Source organism: Astatotilapia calliptera, chromosome 18 (assembly GCF_964374335.1).
Source record: "Astatotilapia calliptera chromosome 18, fAstCal68.1, whole genome shotgun sequence".
Taxonomy (NCBI): Eukaryota; Metazoa; Chordata; class Actinopteri; order Cichliformes; family Cichlidae; genus Astatotilapia; species Astatotilapia calliptera.
This window is the reverse complement of record NC_137439.1, coordinates 9,262,271-9,280,095: the sequence shown is the minus strand read 5'-3', so window position 1 is coordinate 9,280,095 and position 17,825 is coordinate 9,262,271. Positions and strand designations below refer to the sequence as shown.

Below are 17,825 nucleotides of genomic sequence, written 5' to 3'. Positions count from 1 at the left end.
TAAAGAAATCATTTGACAGTGAATTATTGTGACAGTAAAACAGATAATCAATTCCATTGTTTCATTTGATCAGATCATTGTGTTCTTCTGCTTTATTCCAGGCTTCAGACAAGCAAACAAATGGTTCAGTCAATAGGTACTGGACAGACTCTGCCTTAGGGAGGATATCAATAACACATTAATACTCTTTACACGCTTACACACACACACACACACAAACGCACGCACACACAGACGTAGACCATGGCTCTGGAGAACTCCATCTTCCCCTCCCGTCCGGACTCGCTCTCGCTCCCTGTGGAGGAGAAGGTGGAGAGCGAAGAAGTGGAGGTGGCCACGGAGGTCACAGCCTCCACGGGAGTCTTCAACGTATCGGAGGAGCTGGGCCACGTCGTCACCACAGAGACGACTTCTTCCCTTCCGAACTCGGCTCCGGTCAAGAGATCGTTTCAGTCCAAGCTGGCCGAGCGGGAAGCCAATGCTAATCAGCACAGGAAGAAGACACAGGGGACGGAGAAGGAGAGGGGACGGTTCGGGTGGGGTGAGTGACTCTCAAGATGACATCTTGTCCTTGATCCCCCTTCTGTTTGGAACAGTGCACTCACTATGTTCTTTAAATGTTGTGGCTTCTTTCTGGACCTGCAGTTCAACCAGACTGAAATGCATCACTATTAATCTCTTTGTATCTGATAAAAATCTCGAGAGATTTAGAGATATTGACTTACTCCTGGATGAACATTTTCTCCATTCAGCCCTGCACCCTCTTCTCCTCCCCATCTGTCTCGCAGTAGTAGTAGTGAATCTTTTCTAATTTAGACCATACTGCAGAGCTTCACCCCTCAGCAATTTTGACAGTCTTGCTCATTAAGCTCTGCTCTGTTTGCTCCAATCTTTGCCGTACATCTTCATAGAATAAAAAGAAAGAAAGCCTAACTAGGGAACTAGGGAAATGTGCAGTTTATATGACCCTTCGGTGTTTTAACTCCAACTTGTGATCAAGAATTGATGTCATCATCGCAAAGGACAAAAATCCTACAAAGCAGAGCCAGACTTTTTTTGCAGAAAAGGCAGATTTTGTTTTACCTTAATATAAGTCTCCATAGCTTGAGTAGCATGCACAATGATTGATATTCATTGATTAAAGCGTACGTGATAGCGGTATAGTGTCATAATTTCAGTTCTGGCTTGGTGCATCCACAGTAAAAAGCCTATAAAACAAAACAAAACAAAACAAAACACAGATGAAGTCCAGTGTTATAGCTTTTCTTCTCCAAGCATTTGATGATGTTGTCCCGTCGCACTTCATCTGCTCTGTTTTATTCACCTGTCATTTTTCATTTATGTTTTCCCTTCTTCACCAGTCTGACTTTCCTTTGAGCCACGCTGAATCTCCCTCAGTAGTTTTGTCCCTTGCTACCTCCCTGTGTTTATGCTCACGTCTCTCTAAGTGCCTTCATCCAATTCTCATCGTCTGACTGCAGTCAGAGTTGTAGCTTTAAAAACAAAACATTTCAGAAAGGGAGCCTCATGTTTTTGAAAGTGTTTAATGGAACAATAAAGAGTTGTCTTCAACGCTGTAAAGGATCAAAAGGCGATGGCACTTTTCCTCCCATTTGTTAGCCTCACAGATTTCTAATCGGGCCCCTTCTCTTCTGTCTCCACCCTTCCACCAGCCCGCACTCGCCGTAAGAGACAGCGCTACGTGGAGAAGAACGGTCGATGCAATGTGCAGCATGGTAACATGCGGGAGACTTACCGATACCTGACGGACATCTTCACCACTCTGGTGGACCTCAACTGGCGTTGCTCGCTCTTCGTCTTTGTCATGGCCTACGCTGTAACATGGCTCTTCTTCGGAGCCATCTGGTACCTCATCGCCTACTGCAGGTAAGATTTAAGATAAAGTCATGTGCACTAATGTATTTGGATCTCTTGCAGTGTGGGAAATCACCATTTGATCTCCCGCTGAATTTGTAAGTGTGCTACCTTGCAAAGAAATGAACAGTCTTTAATGACATGACACTCAGTGGAGAAACTCTTGTGGGCAAACACAGCAGTAAGATGTTTCTCATAGTTGGCCACCAGGTTTTCACTCATCTCTGGAGGGATTTTGTCCCACTGCTCTTTACAGAAACTCTCTAAATCATTTTGGCTTCTTGGCTGCCGCTTAACAACGCCAAGCTTCATCTGCCTTTAGAGATTTTCTATAGTTTGAAATTAGGAAACTGGCTAGGCCACTCCATGATCTTAATGTGCTTTTGCAGACACTAATTTGCTGCCTCTGTGGTATGTTTTGCGTCATTATCATGCAGGAAAACTCATCCATGACGCATCTTCAGTGTTCTGGCTGAGGGAAGGAGGTTCTTGTTCAAGATTTTATAGTACATAGCACCGTCCATTTGCCCCTTAATGCAGTGAAGTCATCCTGTACCCTTAGGAGAAAAACAGCCCCAAAGCATAATGCTTCCACCTCCATGCCTGACTGTGGGGATGGTGCACTTTTGGTCATACTTAGCATTTCTCTTTCTCCAAACATGACAAGTCGTGTTGATGACAAACAGCTTGATTTTAATATCATCTGACAACAGCAATTTCTCCCAAGATTTCTCTCAATAATTTAGATATTCACTGGCAAACTTAAGATGGGCTTGTACATGTGTGTTCTTGAGCAGGGAGACCTCGTGGTGTTGTAATGTTACCAGTGGTGCTTTTGGTCACTGTGCTCTCAACTGCCTTCATTAAGCTCCCTCCTTGTAGTTTTGTGTTGATGCACCACCTTTCATCCTCACCCCATGAGGCAAGATTGGTCTGATTGATCATTTTATATTTCTTTCATTTCTGAATATTCACACCAACAGTTTCCACCTTCTCCCCAACTTCTTGCTGGTCTTATAGTCCGTACCAGACATTATGCAGATCTACAATTTTGTCCCTGACAGCCTCTTTGTCTTGTGGTGGAGATGCCTGAATGGGAGAAATTGAGTTGAGATCAGGAGTATCTGTAATTGATTGATTGATTGCAATCTGTTCTACATGGGCACAGAGCCAATCTGTGGAGGCCACAATTCTGGTTAGTTGCAGAGGATCAAATATTTATTTCAATCAGTGACATACAAATGACTTTATAACTTTTGTTTGTTTTTCAGTTGTTATTCTGTCTCCATTACAATGAAATTACCATAAAGGTTAGAGACTGTTCATTTCTTTATAAGTGAGCAAACTTACAAAGTCAGCAGGGCATCAAATGATCATTTCCCACAGATTAAGTCCTGATCCATAGGATCCTATTCTGAATCCAAGTGATATCAGGAATATGGGACCTAATTTAAACTTTATCTTTTCATATGGTAGCAACACATTATGACCAAAAACAGGATTTTCCCTTGTCTGTGTGCTTTTTTCTGACAACAAATCCTCACATTAAAGTTTCTTGTTTTGGGAAATTGTCTTTTCATATCTAGAGTTCGAAAAAAAAAAAAAGACCATCTTTATGTTTATGTGATCCCATCCAGCAAAATCTTAGTTGGACAGAAATGTAAACAACACTGTATGTATGTAGCTAAAGAGTTGTTTTTGAGTTACTTGAAAAGACATATAATTTCACTAAAAAGTAAAAGAACATCTCTTCCTATTTGTCACCTCTGCAACCTCCTCAACAAGCAGATTCACAGCCAGACTCTTCTTGCTGTGCCACTGCCCTTTGCCCTTTGATGTAGAAATAAGTTTGGAGCGTTCAGAATTTCATACAAATGTTATTAACCGGAGTGGACATTGTGTTGCAACAATTGTGTCAATTTGCATTAAAAAAACAAAAATACGTGTATTTTTGTTCTCTGGCTGTGATGTAGTGGTTTGCTTAACATTCACTTTGAAACAAAGGTTAATTCAATTGTAATCAAAGCCATTCAGAGCTCTTTTAGACCTGTAATCATCAGAAAATTTCAGAGAAAGCATAAACATGGATTTATGTTTGCAATTAATTTGAATTCAAGTCTATGTAATAACTCCAAAAATGCAGAATTTAACCATTTAAACAGAATTTTGCTCATAAATTTGGTGCTTTTCTTTAACGAGTGCAAAAATTGAAGCGATGTACTGTATAAGATGTACTGTGCTAATCAGGGAGCTTCAGTGGGGATGGCAGGGAAATTTATTTTAGCTCTTTTCTTGTTTGACAGCTTAGTGCTAAACTAAGCTGACTGCCTTCTGGGTGCGGCATCATATTTAGCAGACAGCTATGAGAACATTATTGATCTTTTCACCGTATTTCCCCCAAAGTCCAACCATTCTTTAAGTGAGCATTAGATTTTTACACATCTACCATAAAGGCCAAAATGAAGCTGCTTTCTCAGCCAAAAAAGCAGATGACAAAGCAGTATTAATATTACAGTGTATTTCATCATGATGTGCTGCCTCTTCATGAGCTGTGATTGCTGGATCTCTGCTCTAATTAACTAACGTATTCGTCTCATAAAAATTGTGACCCTTTTTTATATCAATTGCAGGCCATTCAGTTTTGTGCCAGAAAGCTGTCAGTGTTGCTGCAATCCCTTTGTCACCAGCACAGGTCAATAAAAGTCATAGATTATATAAATGACCTAACACCACTTTCGCTAATTAGCGCTCCCTCTCTGGCTGGAGCTGTGTTAATCGGGGACATTAGTGTGTGTAGTGTGTGTTAGAACAGAAATTCTGCGGACTCTTAGTGGCACAGGATTGAAAAAAACCCTCAAAAGATGCTGAGAGCAAGTTGCGCGTGATGATATATGATGAAAGTGGCGGGTTTCTGCAGCCTCGGCAAGAAGTGACAGCATAAATGTTGGCTTAAGCACCATGTTTAAATCTGATGAACAGGATTGCTCCTATTCATTACAGGAATTAGCTGCAAGGTGGTGGAAAATTTAAATGGAGAGATGAGTCGTCATCTATATATTTCTGCACCTCCAGTCTAAAAATATATATCTTCTCGCTCTCAGTCTATTTTTCCCTCTTGACACCCACTTTGTCACCTCCCGCCTTCCCTTTCTCACACATTCTGCTTCTCCTCTTCCCAAGGGGTGATCTCGACCATCTGGAGGATGAGACGTGGACGCCGTGCGTGAACAATGTCAATGGCTTCATCTCGGCTTTCCTCTTCTCCATTGAGACCGAGACCACGATTGGCTATGGTCACCGTGTCATCACCGACCAGTGTCCGGTGGGCACAATGCTGCTGCTGCTGCAGGCTATACTGGGATCGATGGTTAACGCCTTCATGGTGAGCAGCTTAACTGGTAAAAAACAGAGATGGGGAAATATTTAGAAATCCATCCATCCTTCTCTCGATTTCGTACCCCTTACCTGGGTTCAGTTTGCAGTCTAAGCAGACTTCTCTCACCCCAGGCACCTCTTGTAGCTCATCCAGGGGGAAAACGAGTTCCCGAGCCAGCTGATTCTTGCAGGATGACTGAAACGCACAAACCCCTCCACCACAATAACATGGCAATTCAAAGATATACAGAGGATATGATTATTCAGACTTTCAAACATTCACTTTCTGATAAATTATGTTTTTTGTTATATTTGTTGGTTCTGTTTTGCCCCACTGTGTTTCTATTTTCTGCATTTTTCGCCCTCCATTCTGTGTCGCCCTGCCTCTGTCTTCATGTCCTGTCTTTCAGTTGCTCCTTCTTTTACTCTAAAGGTAAAGATGTCTAATTTTCCCATCGGTCTTCTGTGTAAATATGACTGTGTGTTTAAGATCGACTCCAGCTTTCCTGTGATCCTGTATCGGATAAGTGGTAAAGAATGGGATGGATGGATGCCCTTTGGACTTTGTGGTTTTTTTTTGGTCTTTGTAACATTACAAGTTTCCTTTTCAATATTTAAACCAGGTGCATGTCCTGCAATTGGGACCTCTCTTCCTATCTCCTATTAAGCATGAGTTTAAATTCATGCAGTGCCAAAGTGAATATTCTCAGTAATTTTGGGATATAAGAATCTTAAATAGACGCTTTCGTATTTAGAATGAATACTGCTGACATCTGTGATGGTTTGTTATCTGATTATGTATTAATGACGATGTAGACATGAGTGTAACATATGTAGCAAACAAGATTGTCAGATGTGTTTTAGCAAAGCAGGAAGTCAGATTAGAGAAACAAATGGAAACGAAAAATGAAAAACAGGCTTCGGAACTTCTGAGTCAGTGTTCAAATTCAGCTAACTCCTTTTGTGCCTGCAATTTCTGTTTGACCCGAGACTGTTTGCTTAAACGGAAGCTTCCTGTCAGCTCAGCTGAATCAAATAAAATAATGATACGCTGTTTTTTTTAGCTTAGAGAGAAGATTGAATGCACAAATACAGTGGAGCCATAATGACGCAAATTATATGCAGATGGTATTCTTCCTAAAAAAAAGAATATTTACACAGAAAATGCCGATGAAGCTCAATTTTTTTTGCACGGTGTAAGCACTCTTTTGATGAGGATGAATTCACACTCCGACATCCAGGCTGAATCATGTTTATGCATGTTTGGGAGCTGGAAACATTCCAAATTAACAACTGATGTACACGTAGCGTGGGCTGTTTTACTATGCATATAAAAACAGTTGAGTGTGGGGTTAACTCAAGTGTCACTGATCTTTTTAGACAAGAGAAACTGGCAATAGCAAGCTCTTCTAAAAAATGATCAAGGTTAGTTTGTATTCAGCGGCCACAATGAATGTGTTCCAGATGTGCAGACTACACCGGAATTATTCAGCTCTTTAGCTGATGTGTTTGTTATAAACACCAAGACATATGTCTTGGTGTTTATATATTATGTTCCTTTCATAATAATCCTCTGCTTTTCTACTTTGTGCAAGGCTCCCTGTGGCTTTGACTTTTTAGCAGGGCCCATGTTTCACATTGTTCCTTCCTCTCTGTCCAGGTGGGCTGCATGTTTGTAAAGATCTCGCAGCCTAACAAACGAGCTGAGACGCTGGTGTTCTCCAAACACGCTGTTATCTCGCCGAGAGACGACAAGCTCTGCCTGATGTTCAGGGTGGGAGACCTTCGAAGTTCCCACATTGTGGGGGCCAACATCAGGGCCAAACTCATCAAGTCTAAGCAGACTCAGGAGGGTGAGACAGTTAATAATGAATCTTTCTTTTTCTTCCTTTGGTGACAAAAACTGTAACAACTACACCTATTGAAAAATCAAATGGCCCAGTATATAATAACAATAATAATAATAATAATAACATACTTGGCCATGTGAACCGCTCATTCTAAGATCTCTTTTGTGTCTTTCTAGTATTCTGTCATTTTAAACCTGAGCTTCCAGGTACAACCTCTCTCCTTGTCTCCACTTTATTGGCTCTTCCAGGTGAGTTCATCCCTCTGGATCAGACAGACATCAGTGTGGGCTTTGAGACGGGCGATGATCGTCTCTTCCTGGTCTCACCATTGGTGATTTCCCATGAGATTGACGCACGTTCACCCTTCTGGGACATGTCGCAGGCCCAGCTAGAGAAAGAAGACTTTGAGATTGTGGTCATTCTAGAAGGAATGGTGGAGGCCACTGGTGAGAAGGCAAACACCAAATTAAGAAACATCTGCGAGTTTAAATCTATTAATGTAACCCCTAAAAAAAGCATGTTTTATTTGTTGTCCTTGATTTTGAAATGAAGAGACTCCTCCTGTGGGCAGAAACCTTGCAAGCTTTGTAAATCACCCTTAAAACTAACCACAGCACTGAGCGCTATTTTGGGGATTGCACTCATACATTATTTTGTCCCGTTTATTAAATCTAGCCCCAGGTCCTATAATAAATCAGCAAGTAAATAGTAAATAAAGAAATCATCTGGTTTAGTAGTTTAGATTAAATTAAAACATTGAACAAAAAAAAATAAGGAGAAACTCATTTCCATGTATGCACAAGAAATGACAAAAACCTAGAAGTCACGGTCTAGCAATCTGCAGTCTGATGTTACCCCAACAGAAAGCAAACTGTTTAAAACTGGAGACTCATCTACCCTTGGGCAAATCACAGAGCCCTGCTGCGCTTACTCACTCTTGATAAATCATCAGTAAAAGTGGACCTATTATGCTATATATTTCCAGCGCCATATTTTTATTTTTAGCCTCTTCTAGAGTGGCTTTGCATGATTCACAGATTCCATCCATCTTCTTCCGCTTATTTAATTCATTGTCGTGAAGTGGATCCCAGTAGTTGCAGGGATTTAGAATGACCCGATCCAATTTAACCCGATCCATGTCTTTGGACTGTGGGGGGAAGCTGGAGTTCCCAAAGAGAATCCACACATACACAAGGAAACTGTACAACATGCAACCCTCCTTTAGCTAATTTCTTCCAATTGGCTGCCCCTTGGAAACAGATGGGAAAGGATTCCTATCCACTCACCCATCCATCCATCCATCCATCCATCCATCCATCCATCCATCCATCCATCCAGTAAAATAAAAAAAACTATTTCGGACACTATTGGGACTTTATGCCAAAATATCAGAGCTGAGTCTGCTAGATGAATAACTGACGACTACTACTACTACTGCATTTTTGTCACAAATATAGAATACACTGAGCAAATTTTCTTAAACGAATAAATGCAAATATTTAGTGGCAGTTCCTACCTTGATTTGCTGCCATCTTTCCTCTCATCCTACTACGTTTTAAAAAAAAAAACAGACAATGCATGATGGGATAGGTAACAAAATACTCATACTAAATACATAGCTGCTACACACTAAGTATTAAGTGAATACAGACAGAGTCTATATTAATCCCTCCTCCTTGATATCATACAAAGTTAAGAGAAAAAAAACAGTTTTAAAGAAAGTGTACGGAGCAGTCTGAACTTTTGGCTCATAGGGATTACTTGTAAAAATCCTGACTTTAACAGTATACAAGAAAAGAAATAAGGAAAAGCAAAACTAATCCTCTTGAAAAAACATATCATATCAATTTATAAAGCACTTTAAAAAAAAACAACAGGGATGAACAAAGTGCTAAACAATAGCACCAAATATAAAAGACAAATCGAGGCCACCAGGTAGATGATATAGAGACATAAAAGAGTTGTGGAAGTTAAACAATATAGGAGTACACTAAAGTATGTTTTACTTTCTCCTGCTAGTCTTAAGTGCATCTGGATTTATAGGATATTCATTCCCAAAGTAATTTGCACAAGCTGGGACGTTCCAAATATTATGTGCTTGTTTATCTTTTCTCCCTTATCCCTCTCTTATATCGCCTTACGTCAGATTCATTCTGAGAGGATGATATACTCTACTAGTTTCCTCACAGTTTAGCAAGAACTCAGTGTATCGAGGCTATTCAGGATGTGTATCTGTGAGGTAAAGGTGGCCTCTCCACCTACACCAAATATTGATTCCCTTAGTCAGAGCGCTATGTTACAAAGACTTAGCTGACAGTCATAACTCTGCTGCAGAGAACATCCTTACAATGACAGCTTGCCAGTGAAATTGTTTGTGACTAAATGGGTAAATGAATTATGTTTGTGTAAGAGTTCTTGGTGTGGTGCTTTTACTCTTCTGCTTTGCCATAGCCAGGCACAGCGAATCCAGTTAATATCAAATCATTTATCACACAGACCAGAACAAATGCCGTGAGGGAAAATGTGTATTATGAATCTCTATAGTCCTCCATTTGTTTGTGCATGCAGGGATGACATGCCAGGCAAGGAGCTCGTATCTTGCAGAGGAGTTGTTGTGGGGTCACAGGTTCAGCCCAATGATGTCGCTGGCAGAGGGCTTCTTTGACGTCGACTATGGAGCCTTTCACCACACATTTGAGGTAATGTCTCTTGAAGAAGATGTGATGAGGGCAAGCTAATAAAGCACAGCATGATTTGTTGCACTCCCATGACACCTATCACAGGTGTCACTGGAAAAGAGAGGGGGTACACTCTGGGCAGCTCGCCAGTCTTTCGCAGAGTTATACAAAGGGGTGGACAAAGATTGATGCTTTGATTTACACCTAAAGCCAATGTAGAATCACCAGTTAACCTAACATGCACGTCTAGTAAAATCTTCTCTTATAAGTATGTGTACCTCATGAAGATGAAGTGCCTCAGGGTCTGTCTTAAAATATAATTTACTATTTAACAGAAAATCTCGCCTCAATTTTCCTAATCATGATCAACAAGCAGATAGCCAAGGACTGCATGAATTTGTGTTTAAATTTACTCACAGAAATTTTAAAGTATTCCAAATATTCTTAGTGGCTATGTTGGTTTCCAAAAACATTTAATATGTGACATTTCTGTTAACAGTATAATTTATTTTAATCATTATTATTATTATTATTATTATTTTAATTTATTTTCTCTAGTTATGGAAGAAGGTTTGCTTGGCTATGACGGAAAACATCATAAGGTGAAGGAAAGAGAACAGTAGTGTTCAGAGAACCTGCTTCACTTTGAGTAAGGCACTTCAAAATGTCACAGTGGATGACTGTCCTTAGGACGGGCTACAAAGTACTCATTTGGCTTCATCTCGATGTTTTCTTCTTGTGTTATTATATACAGGCTCTATATGTGGACAAGCATGTGAAAGTTACCACTAAAATCCTAAGGCTAGAAATAATTTAAAATAAATGGTGAAGTTAAATTTTTGTATTTTCTCTTCCCTATTAAGAGATGTTCCACTTTATTCCTTTATTAAAGCTTTCTGCATAGCTGAAGTAAAAATAATTAACAATAAGCATCCGCACCAATCTGTCTGTCGATCTCCCGCCGCCCTCTCCTCTCACTTAATGAACAAAACTCCTTCACTTGGGGCAGTAACTCATCCCTGACCCAGAGTGGGCACTCCACCCTTTTCAGGCTGAAAACCATGGCCTCAGATTTGGAGGTGCTGATTCACACTCGGCTGTAAACTGCTCCGGTGCAAGCTGGAGGCTATCACTTGATGAAGCCGACAGAACCACATCCTCCGCAAAAAACAGAGACGAGATTCTGAGACCGCCCAAGTGGAAGCATGCCGCCACTTGGCTATGCTTAGAAATTCTGTCCATAAAAATCATGAACAGAATTGATTCAACACCCACCAGGAACGAGTCTGACTTATTGCCAGCTATATGGACCAAGCTATTGCAACAGTTGTGTGAGGATGGAATGGCTTGTAGGGGTTGTTGGGCAAACTCCCCTGCACCCTCAAGTATCCTCGAGATGGTAAAGAGTCCAGGTCCAGTGATGAAAACCGCATTGCTCCTCCTGTATCTGAGGTTCAATTAACGGCCTAGGGAACAAACCCTCTCATCCACCAGGAAAAACTCCAACGTACAAGCAGCAAGCCTAGGGGATACTAAGATACCTACTCTAACCTGCCACCTCTCTCCACGGGCAACTCCAGACTGTGACAGAGTCTAGCCCCTTTCCAGAACTGATTCCAGAGCCCAAGCCGTGCGTTCAGGTGAGCCGACTATATCTAGCTGGTACCTCTCAACCTGAGAACTAGCTCAGGCTCCTTCCCCACCAGAGAGGTGATGTTCCATGTCCCAATCGCTAGACCCTGTAGCCAGGGATCGGTCCACCAGGGTCTCTGACCCTATGGCGCCTCCTGCAGGTGGTGGACCTACAGGAGGGTAGGCACATGTCCCTTTTTTCAAACGCCCTGTGGGCTAAGTCCTGGCCACCAGGTAAAAGGTGAAGATCAGTAAAGGAACCTTCCTGAAACGAACATTAGAAATGCCATCTTGAGAACTCCTATTGGGATAAAGTAATGAAATGAACTGAAAATAAACAAAGGAAGCAAATGAACAGTACAGCTTGCGAGTAAAATAGCTACATAAATGTAAGGCTTCACTGTTAGTTCCTCAGAGTTTAAGAAAAAAGACAATTTTCTATAATTCATCATCTGAACTAAGCAACAATTCTTCTAGAAGCACCAAGATTATTATCTACTCTTTGTCTGTTATCCCTATTCCTGTCTCCACCTACACGTGTAACTGGCAGCTGAATTCTCACATTCTCTTGGGGTTGTTGAAAAGCATGCTGGGATGTGTAGGAACTCTGACTAAAGTATTTATTTCATGTTTATTTTTGTAGAGATGTGGACTGTACATTACATGGACATGTGTTACATACGTGGGCATTTGTAGCCTAATGCAATGAGTCTTTAAAAACATAAACAGAAATACTAACTGAAGTGAGCACTGAAGTGAGCAGACAAACACAGAAAATATGGTGAAGTTTGATTCATGTTCAAGTTTGCAGGTTTTTTTCTGCATAAAGGAACTTTGGAAAGATGTTTTTGCCAAAGCAAAATCACACAGATTGTCATAAGATTATAAGTTTTTAACTAGTTTTGTTATTTTGGATGAAATTTACTGAAAATAACAGACAATTTATATATCAAATGGTTTAAAATAGCCTGAGAAAACAGATGTCTTTAAAATAAAATAATGCAGTCAGAGTTGTAGAAGTGGATGAGGCAGATTACACTAAAAAGATTAGGAACTCGCATTTAAGCTGGCAGAACTGTCAGGCTGTACTTAGACACAGTAATACTTTGAGATAAATCCTAAGGTCTTCATGCTAATATGCCCAAAGTGACATGTTGATGTTTAGCATATTAACATGTTACTGACTGGCAGTAGACACAATGCATAGTTGAGTCTGATAGCAATGTCTTTAGTTTTGCAGATATGTGATTATGGAAAAGTAGATGGTGGTTTATGGTTGTGGTGGCGCTGACAGAGGGAAAATTGTAAGGATCCATTAAAGTAATTTGATATGAAGACAGTGAGACAATGATGAGGCGTGAGAGATGGGTTCATGGTGGGGGTGGGATCATGTCAGCTCGGCTCTGAGCCCCTTCTTGTTTGCAGTGGTGATGGACAGGCTGACAGATGAGTTCATGCCAGAGTCTCTATTCTGTTCACAGAAGAAGTTGTTATTTGTGGGGAGGCAGGCAGAAAGGTGAAGATACAAGGCGTAGAGGTAATGAAGGTAGATGAATTTAAATACCTAGGGGTCAACTATGCAAAGCAATGGACAAAGCACAAGAAAGATGAGGAAGAGAGTGCAGGCAGGGTGGAGTGGAATACGTGAAAGGGGAGGTTTTTATAAGGTGGTAGTGAGACCTGCTATACTGTATGGTTTGGAGACAGTGGGACTGACATAAAGACAGGAGGCCGAGGTGGAGGTGGCAGAGTTGAAGATGATAAGAGTTTCACTGGGTGTGACCAGGACGGCCAGGATTAGAAATGAGAACATCAGAGGGACAGTTCAGGCTGAGCATTTTAGGAACAAAATAAGAGAGACAAGGTTGAGATGGGATATAGTGGACAAAGGAATTTGAAAATGCTCCTGCCAGGCAGGAGGAAAAGAGGAAGACCACACAGAAGATTAATGGATGTGGCGGATAAGGACAGATGAGAATATTAGGGATAAGGTGACCCCTAAAGAGATCAGTCAAAAGAAGAAAATAATTTTGTAATGGTTTTTATTTTGGTTAGTTATAGTTTTTCAAAAATAAAAGTTCTAAAGCCAGTCGACATTGTCTTCTCAAGCCATTGTGCTAAAACAAGTCCTGCAGTACTTGCTCTTGCCATTTTACCAACATTGTCTGTAATTCAATTACACAGTGATCATTGGATAATAAATACATTTTTAAAGTGTGCTTTCAAACTGCAATGAAAAAATATCTGTCTATTTATTTTATTTTATTTAATTTATTTAATTTATTTTTTTTACCATTTTGCTAATGTATGCTGTTTGTTTTGTTAACTTTCCTTTTAATTATTTTATAAATTGAGTTAAGTTTTGCACATCCTGTTATTGCCTTTTCTAAAGCACTTTGCTATTCATGTCTGGGTAAAAGTTTAATATAAATAAATGTTTCCTGCTTGCTTGGTGGGATCCATTTCCAAACAAAATGTATGACAAATATTAAAAGCATAGTTAGATCAAAATAGAAACTTCAGAAACATAGGACACTGTTTGGGTGGTTGAAGGTGAGCGCTATCAAGTGGAAGTTGCTTAAAATTCTCTGCTGCTGCTTCTTTGATGTGTGAAATCAAAATACAGATGCTGTAAAGCAGCGTCTGGTGCTTTGATGTTCTTAAAGCCTATGGAAGATAAATGCACTGGCTCGTGTATAGCACTTTTCTACTGTACTTGAGCACTCAAAGCACTTTATATAAGATGTCTCATGTTTAGCCATTCACACAAGCACTTTTTTCTACATATAAGGGCCACCCCAAAAGTTAATATACTAAAACGGAAAATACTGAAATGGAACTATATGTGTTAACTCTAACTTATGGAATACATGACGGCAATTACAAAGTCAATTCAAATCAATTTTTATAGAACATGTTAACACAGTAGAAGTTAACCAACATGCTGCAGAGTAAACAATCGAGGCATCATTAAACCATTATAATAAATTTTAAATAAATCAAGCTAATTATCTGATGATATACTGTGACCTGAATCTAAACTGAAACTGAAAAGGTCAGCAAGGATTTTGGGTTCATTCGGATGATAGAGCAGGTCATCTGCTAATCAGTAGGTTGGTGGATCATCACTTCCTAGTTGCTCCAGTTTGCATGCCAAGTATCTTTGGGCAAGATACTAACCCGAAGTTGCTCTCTGAGGCATCAATCGGAGTATGACTGTGTGAAAAAGCATACCAAACAGTGCTAGTGTGAATGGGTAAATGAGGCAATTTGTGTAAAGTGCTTTCAGTGGTCAGAGTAGAAAAGTGCTATAAAAGAACCAGTCTATTCATTTTGGACTACACAAAAGTTAACAGAGAAATCCTCATCTTACTTTTCTGCTTCCTTCTAAGGTGGACACGCCATCCTGCTCAGCACGAGAGCTGTCATTAGCTGCAGCCAGACTTGATGCTCATCTCTACTGGTCCATCTCCAGCAGGCTGGATGAAGAGCCCACTCTGGCCAACCAAGCGGCCAAGCAGCCAGACAGCGGCTCGGCCAACAGCAAAGGAGGGGAGCCGACCTTCATTGTCGGGGAGATGACTGACATCCAGGAGCAATCAGGACTGGGCGAGCTGAATGGCAGCGTTGCCACCGACCAATCAGAATCCGAGGCCTAGAACAGAGAATGTTTACAAAGACCTTCAGTATATCGCCATTACCATGCCACAGTTTCCAGACCTTTACTTTCAAGGCAACAAGTAGTTTCATTAGGCTCACTTCTGCAGTATACTCCATATCTTATGTTACCATCTGAAAGAGTTTATTTCTTGAAACTTTTGTCTTTTCTTTGTGCGTTCGTCTTTGTTAAAAGTGTACTGTATGTGTGCTATCTCCTTTCAGTTTGTTGTGTTAGCTCCAATCACCCTTGCCTATATCTACATTTAAATGACAATACTATGCTTTAGGTGGGGTCAACAGCAGTATATCCTGTGGACCGAAACAGAAACGTAATATGTCCTGTTGGGTAAAAGGATGGCTTCATGTGCAGAGTTAACTATATAGATTGTATACATTTAAATAGGTACAGTGCATAGATGCTTTATTTTCACATGCACTAACATCGACATGGTAGTAGCCTCACATTTGATTAGATGCAAGGATTGTTATGAGATTTAATGCACATCCATCAGGTGTTAACAGGGTGGGAAATTAACACCAGCACACAGCCGCTGGTACATCTGTCTGTTTGGCAACAAACCATCGTGTGGTGCTAGAAAAATGTCTGAACACCTATTTGACCTGACAAAAGTGTAAAAGCATCTGTGAACATCGCAGCTAGCTTCCTGCCCAGAGATTAAGCACTATTTTCTCTTCAGAGGACACAAAATGTTAATGTTTGTTAAAACTACTGATAGAAATTTGCTGCACTCGACACATTACGGTGAGTAGGGTATGTAAAACCTTTAACGTAGAGACAGGTTAACACTCAAGCGTATTCGTGGCTTCGTTTCACATGCAGTGTGTGTACAACGAGGGTAAATGTATCTTTTGTCCCCTGCCAAGTAGAAACTTATAAAGCACAACAGTGTCCTGCTCAGTTCAGCCCAAACTCCTGCTTCTGCTGCTGTGTATATATGTGGTCATTTTTACTTGATGTTTTTAATATTTAAGATGAAACATCAATTAGAATGAATAAACTGCAGTATATTCCACAGGATCTGCATCTGTTTATGTTCTGACGAGAAGCTACATGAAATATGCAACATGAGCGTTCACAAGTTTTCGTGTTTGATAAGAAAACTGGTGTTCAGTCCTGAAAATTTGTTTAATCCTTTTTACTATTAAATTATGTAGTCTAACGATAATAGATAGGCTGAATATATCTTCTCAATTATGGTAAATACCATTCAAGGTTCCCATACTTTGCTTTTGCCATTATATACATCAGCAAATTTCAGTGGTGCAAATGGTACTTTCTACCCTCATACACTTACCTGAAAATGAATTATACACAAAACATACCCCATTTGATAAAATATGATGAACTGTTAAACTATTAGCTCTATAAGCATTTTATTACGTACACCTTGCTAGTCCCAGGTTTAACCCCTTTCATCCATTGACATGACAGCATAACCCAGTTGCTGCAGATACGCCGACTGAACATCCACGATGCGTCCCAAAGGTGATCTACTGGATTGAGATCTGGCGACTGAGAAGGCCAGTGTACAGCGACCCTGTCGTGTTCACAAAACCAGTTTGAGCTTTGTAAGATGCTACGTTTTCCTGCTCGAATAGCCTTTAGAGGCTGTGGTCATAAAGGAACAGACGTGCTCAGCAAAAAGTCAGGTAGGCCATGGCATTTACTCCCGTACACCATTATACCACCAGAAGCCTGAACTGTGACACAAGGCAGGATCAATCCATGCTTTCATGTTCTTTACACCAAATTCTGACCCTACCATCTGAATGTCACAGCAGAAACTCATCCGACTAGGCAACATTATTCTAGTCTCCCGTTATCCAATTTTATTTTGGTGATCCGGTGTCAACTGAAGCCTCAGTTACCTGTTCTAAGCTGACAGGACTTGTACTGTTGCTTTCTTAAGCAGTCTTTCTATTCTCCTCCAACCTCTCGCATCAACGACACATTTAAACCCAGAGAACTGCCACCAACTGGATATTTTCTCTTTCCTGACCTTTCTCTGTAAACCCTAGAGATAGTTGTGTGGGAAAATACCAGTAGATCAGCAGTTTTTGAAACACTCGGAACAGCCTGTCTGACACTAACAACCATGCCACGTTAAAAGTCATTTAAAGCACCTTTCTTCCCCATTCTGATGCTCAGTTTGAACTTCAGCAGGCCATTTTGACCAGGTCTACATGTCTAAATGCACTAAGCTGCTGCCATGTGATTGGCTGTCTATTACCTAATTTCCTTTACCAAGAAATCAAAGATTAAAAAATCTAATATAATTACACCTAAAAGTTGGTCTTCTGGATCCTTGTCAGATTTGTTTTGTTATTTTGTGAGTGACAGAACCACAAAAGGCAAGGTGCAGTTGTAATAGCATTTACTTTGGGTGGAATCAAATCACACAGTCAAAATACAGCACTATCAAGATGCATTCTCCATGATAACAATGGTTTCACAATACGGTAAGTCTGTAATGCTAAGTACATTAAAACACAATCGCCTACCGTAGGATATCTGTGTTCATGAAGAAGAAAAATGTGTCTGAGAAGCCAAAAAAAGAGCATTATGTATTTAATAACTGTACTGTCGTGCTAGTGTGAGTTATTCTTTAACTTTAATTAACAGTTATCCCTGATTTTCTTTTCTATCCATTGTCCGCCGTCTCTCCCTTTTTAAGGCTGTTATTCTTCTTCTCTGTAAATAAGTTAACTTTAGTTTACCATTCGTCACCACTCG

The 17,825-nt window shown here is 40.3% G+C and overlaps 1 protein-coding gene across 1 annotated transcript; it reads left to right on the top strand.

The window, feature by feature from the left end:
• The first annotated feature begins 104 nt into the window (after positions 1–104).
• kcnj9 (potassium inwardly rectifying channel subfamily J member 9) lies at positions 105–16,104 on the top strand. Its single transcript, XM_026149110.2, has 7 exons — positions 105–541; positions 1,674–1,887; positions 5,056–5,257; positions 6,911–7,103; positions 7,349–7,546; positions 9,669–9,799; positions 14,803–16,104. Exons 1-7 carry the CDS (start codon positions 244–246, stop codon positions 15,067–15,069), a joined length of 1,503 nt encoding a protein of 500 aa, XP_026004895.1. The 5' UTR covers positions 105–243; the 3' UTR covers positions 15,070–16,104.
• Positions 16,105–17,825: the final 1,721 nt, after the last annotated feature.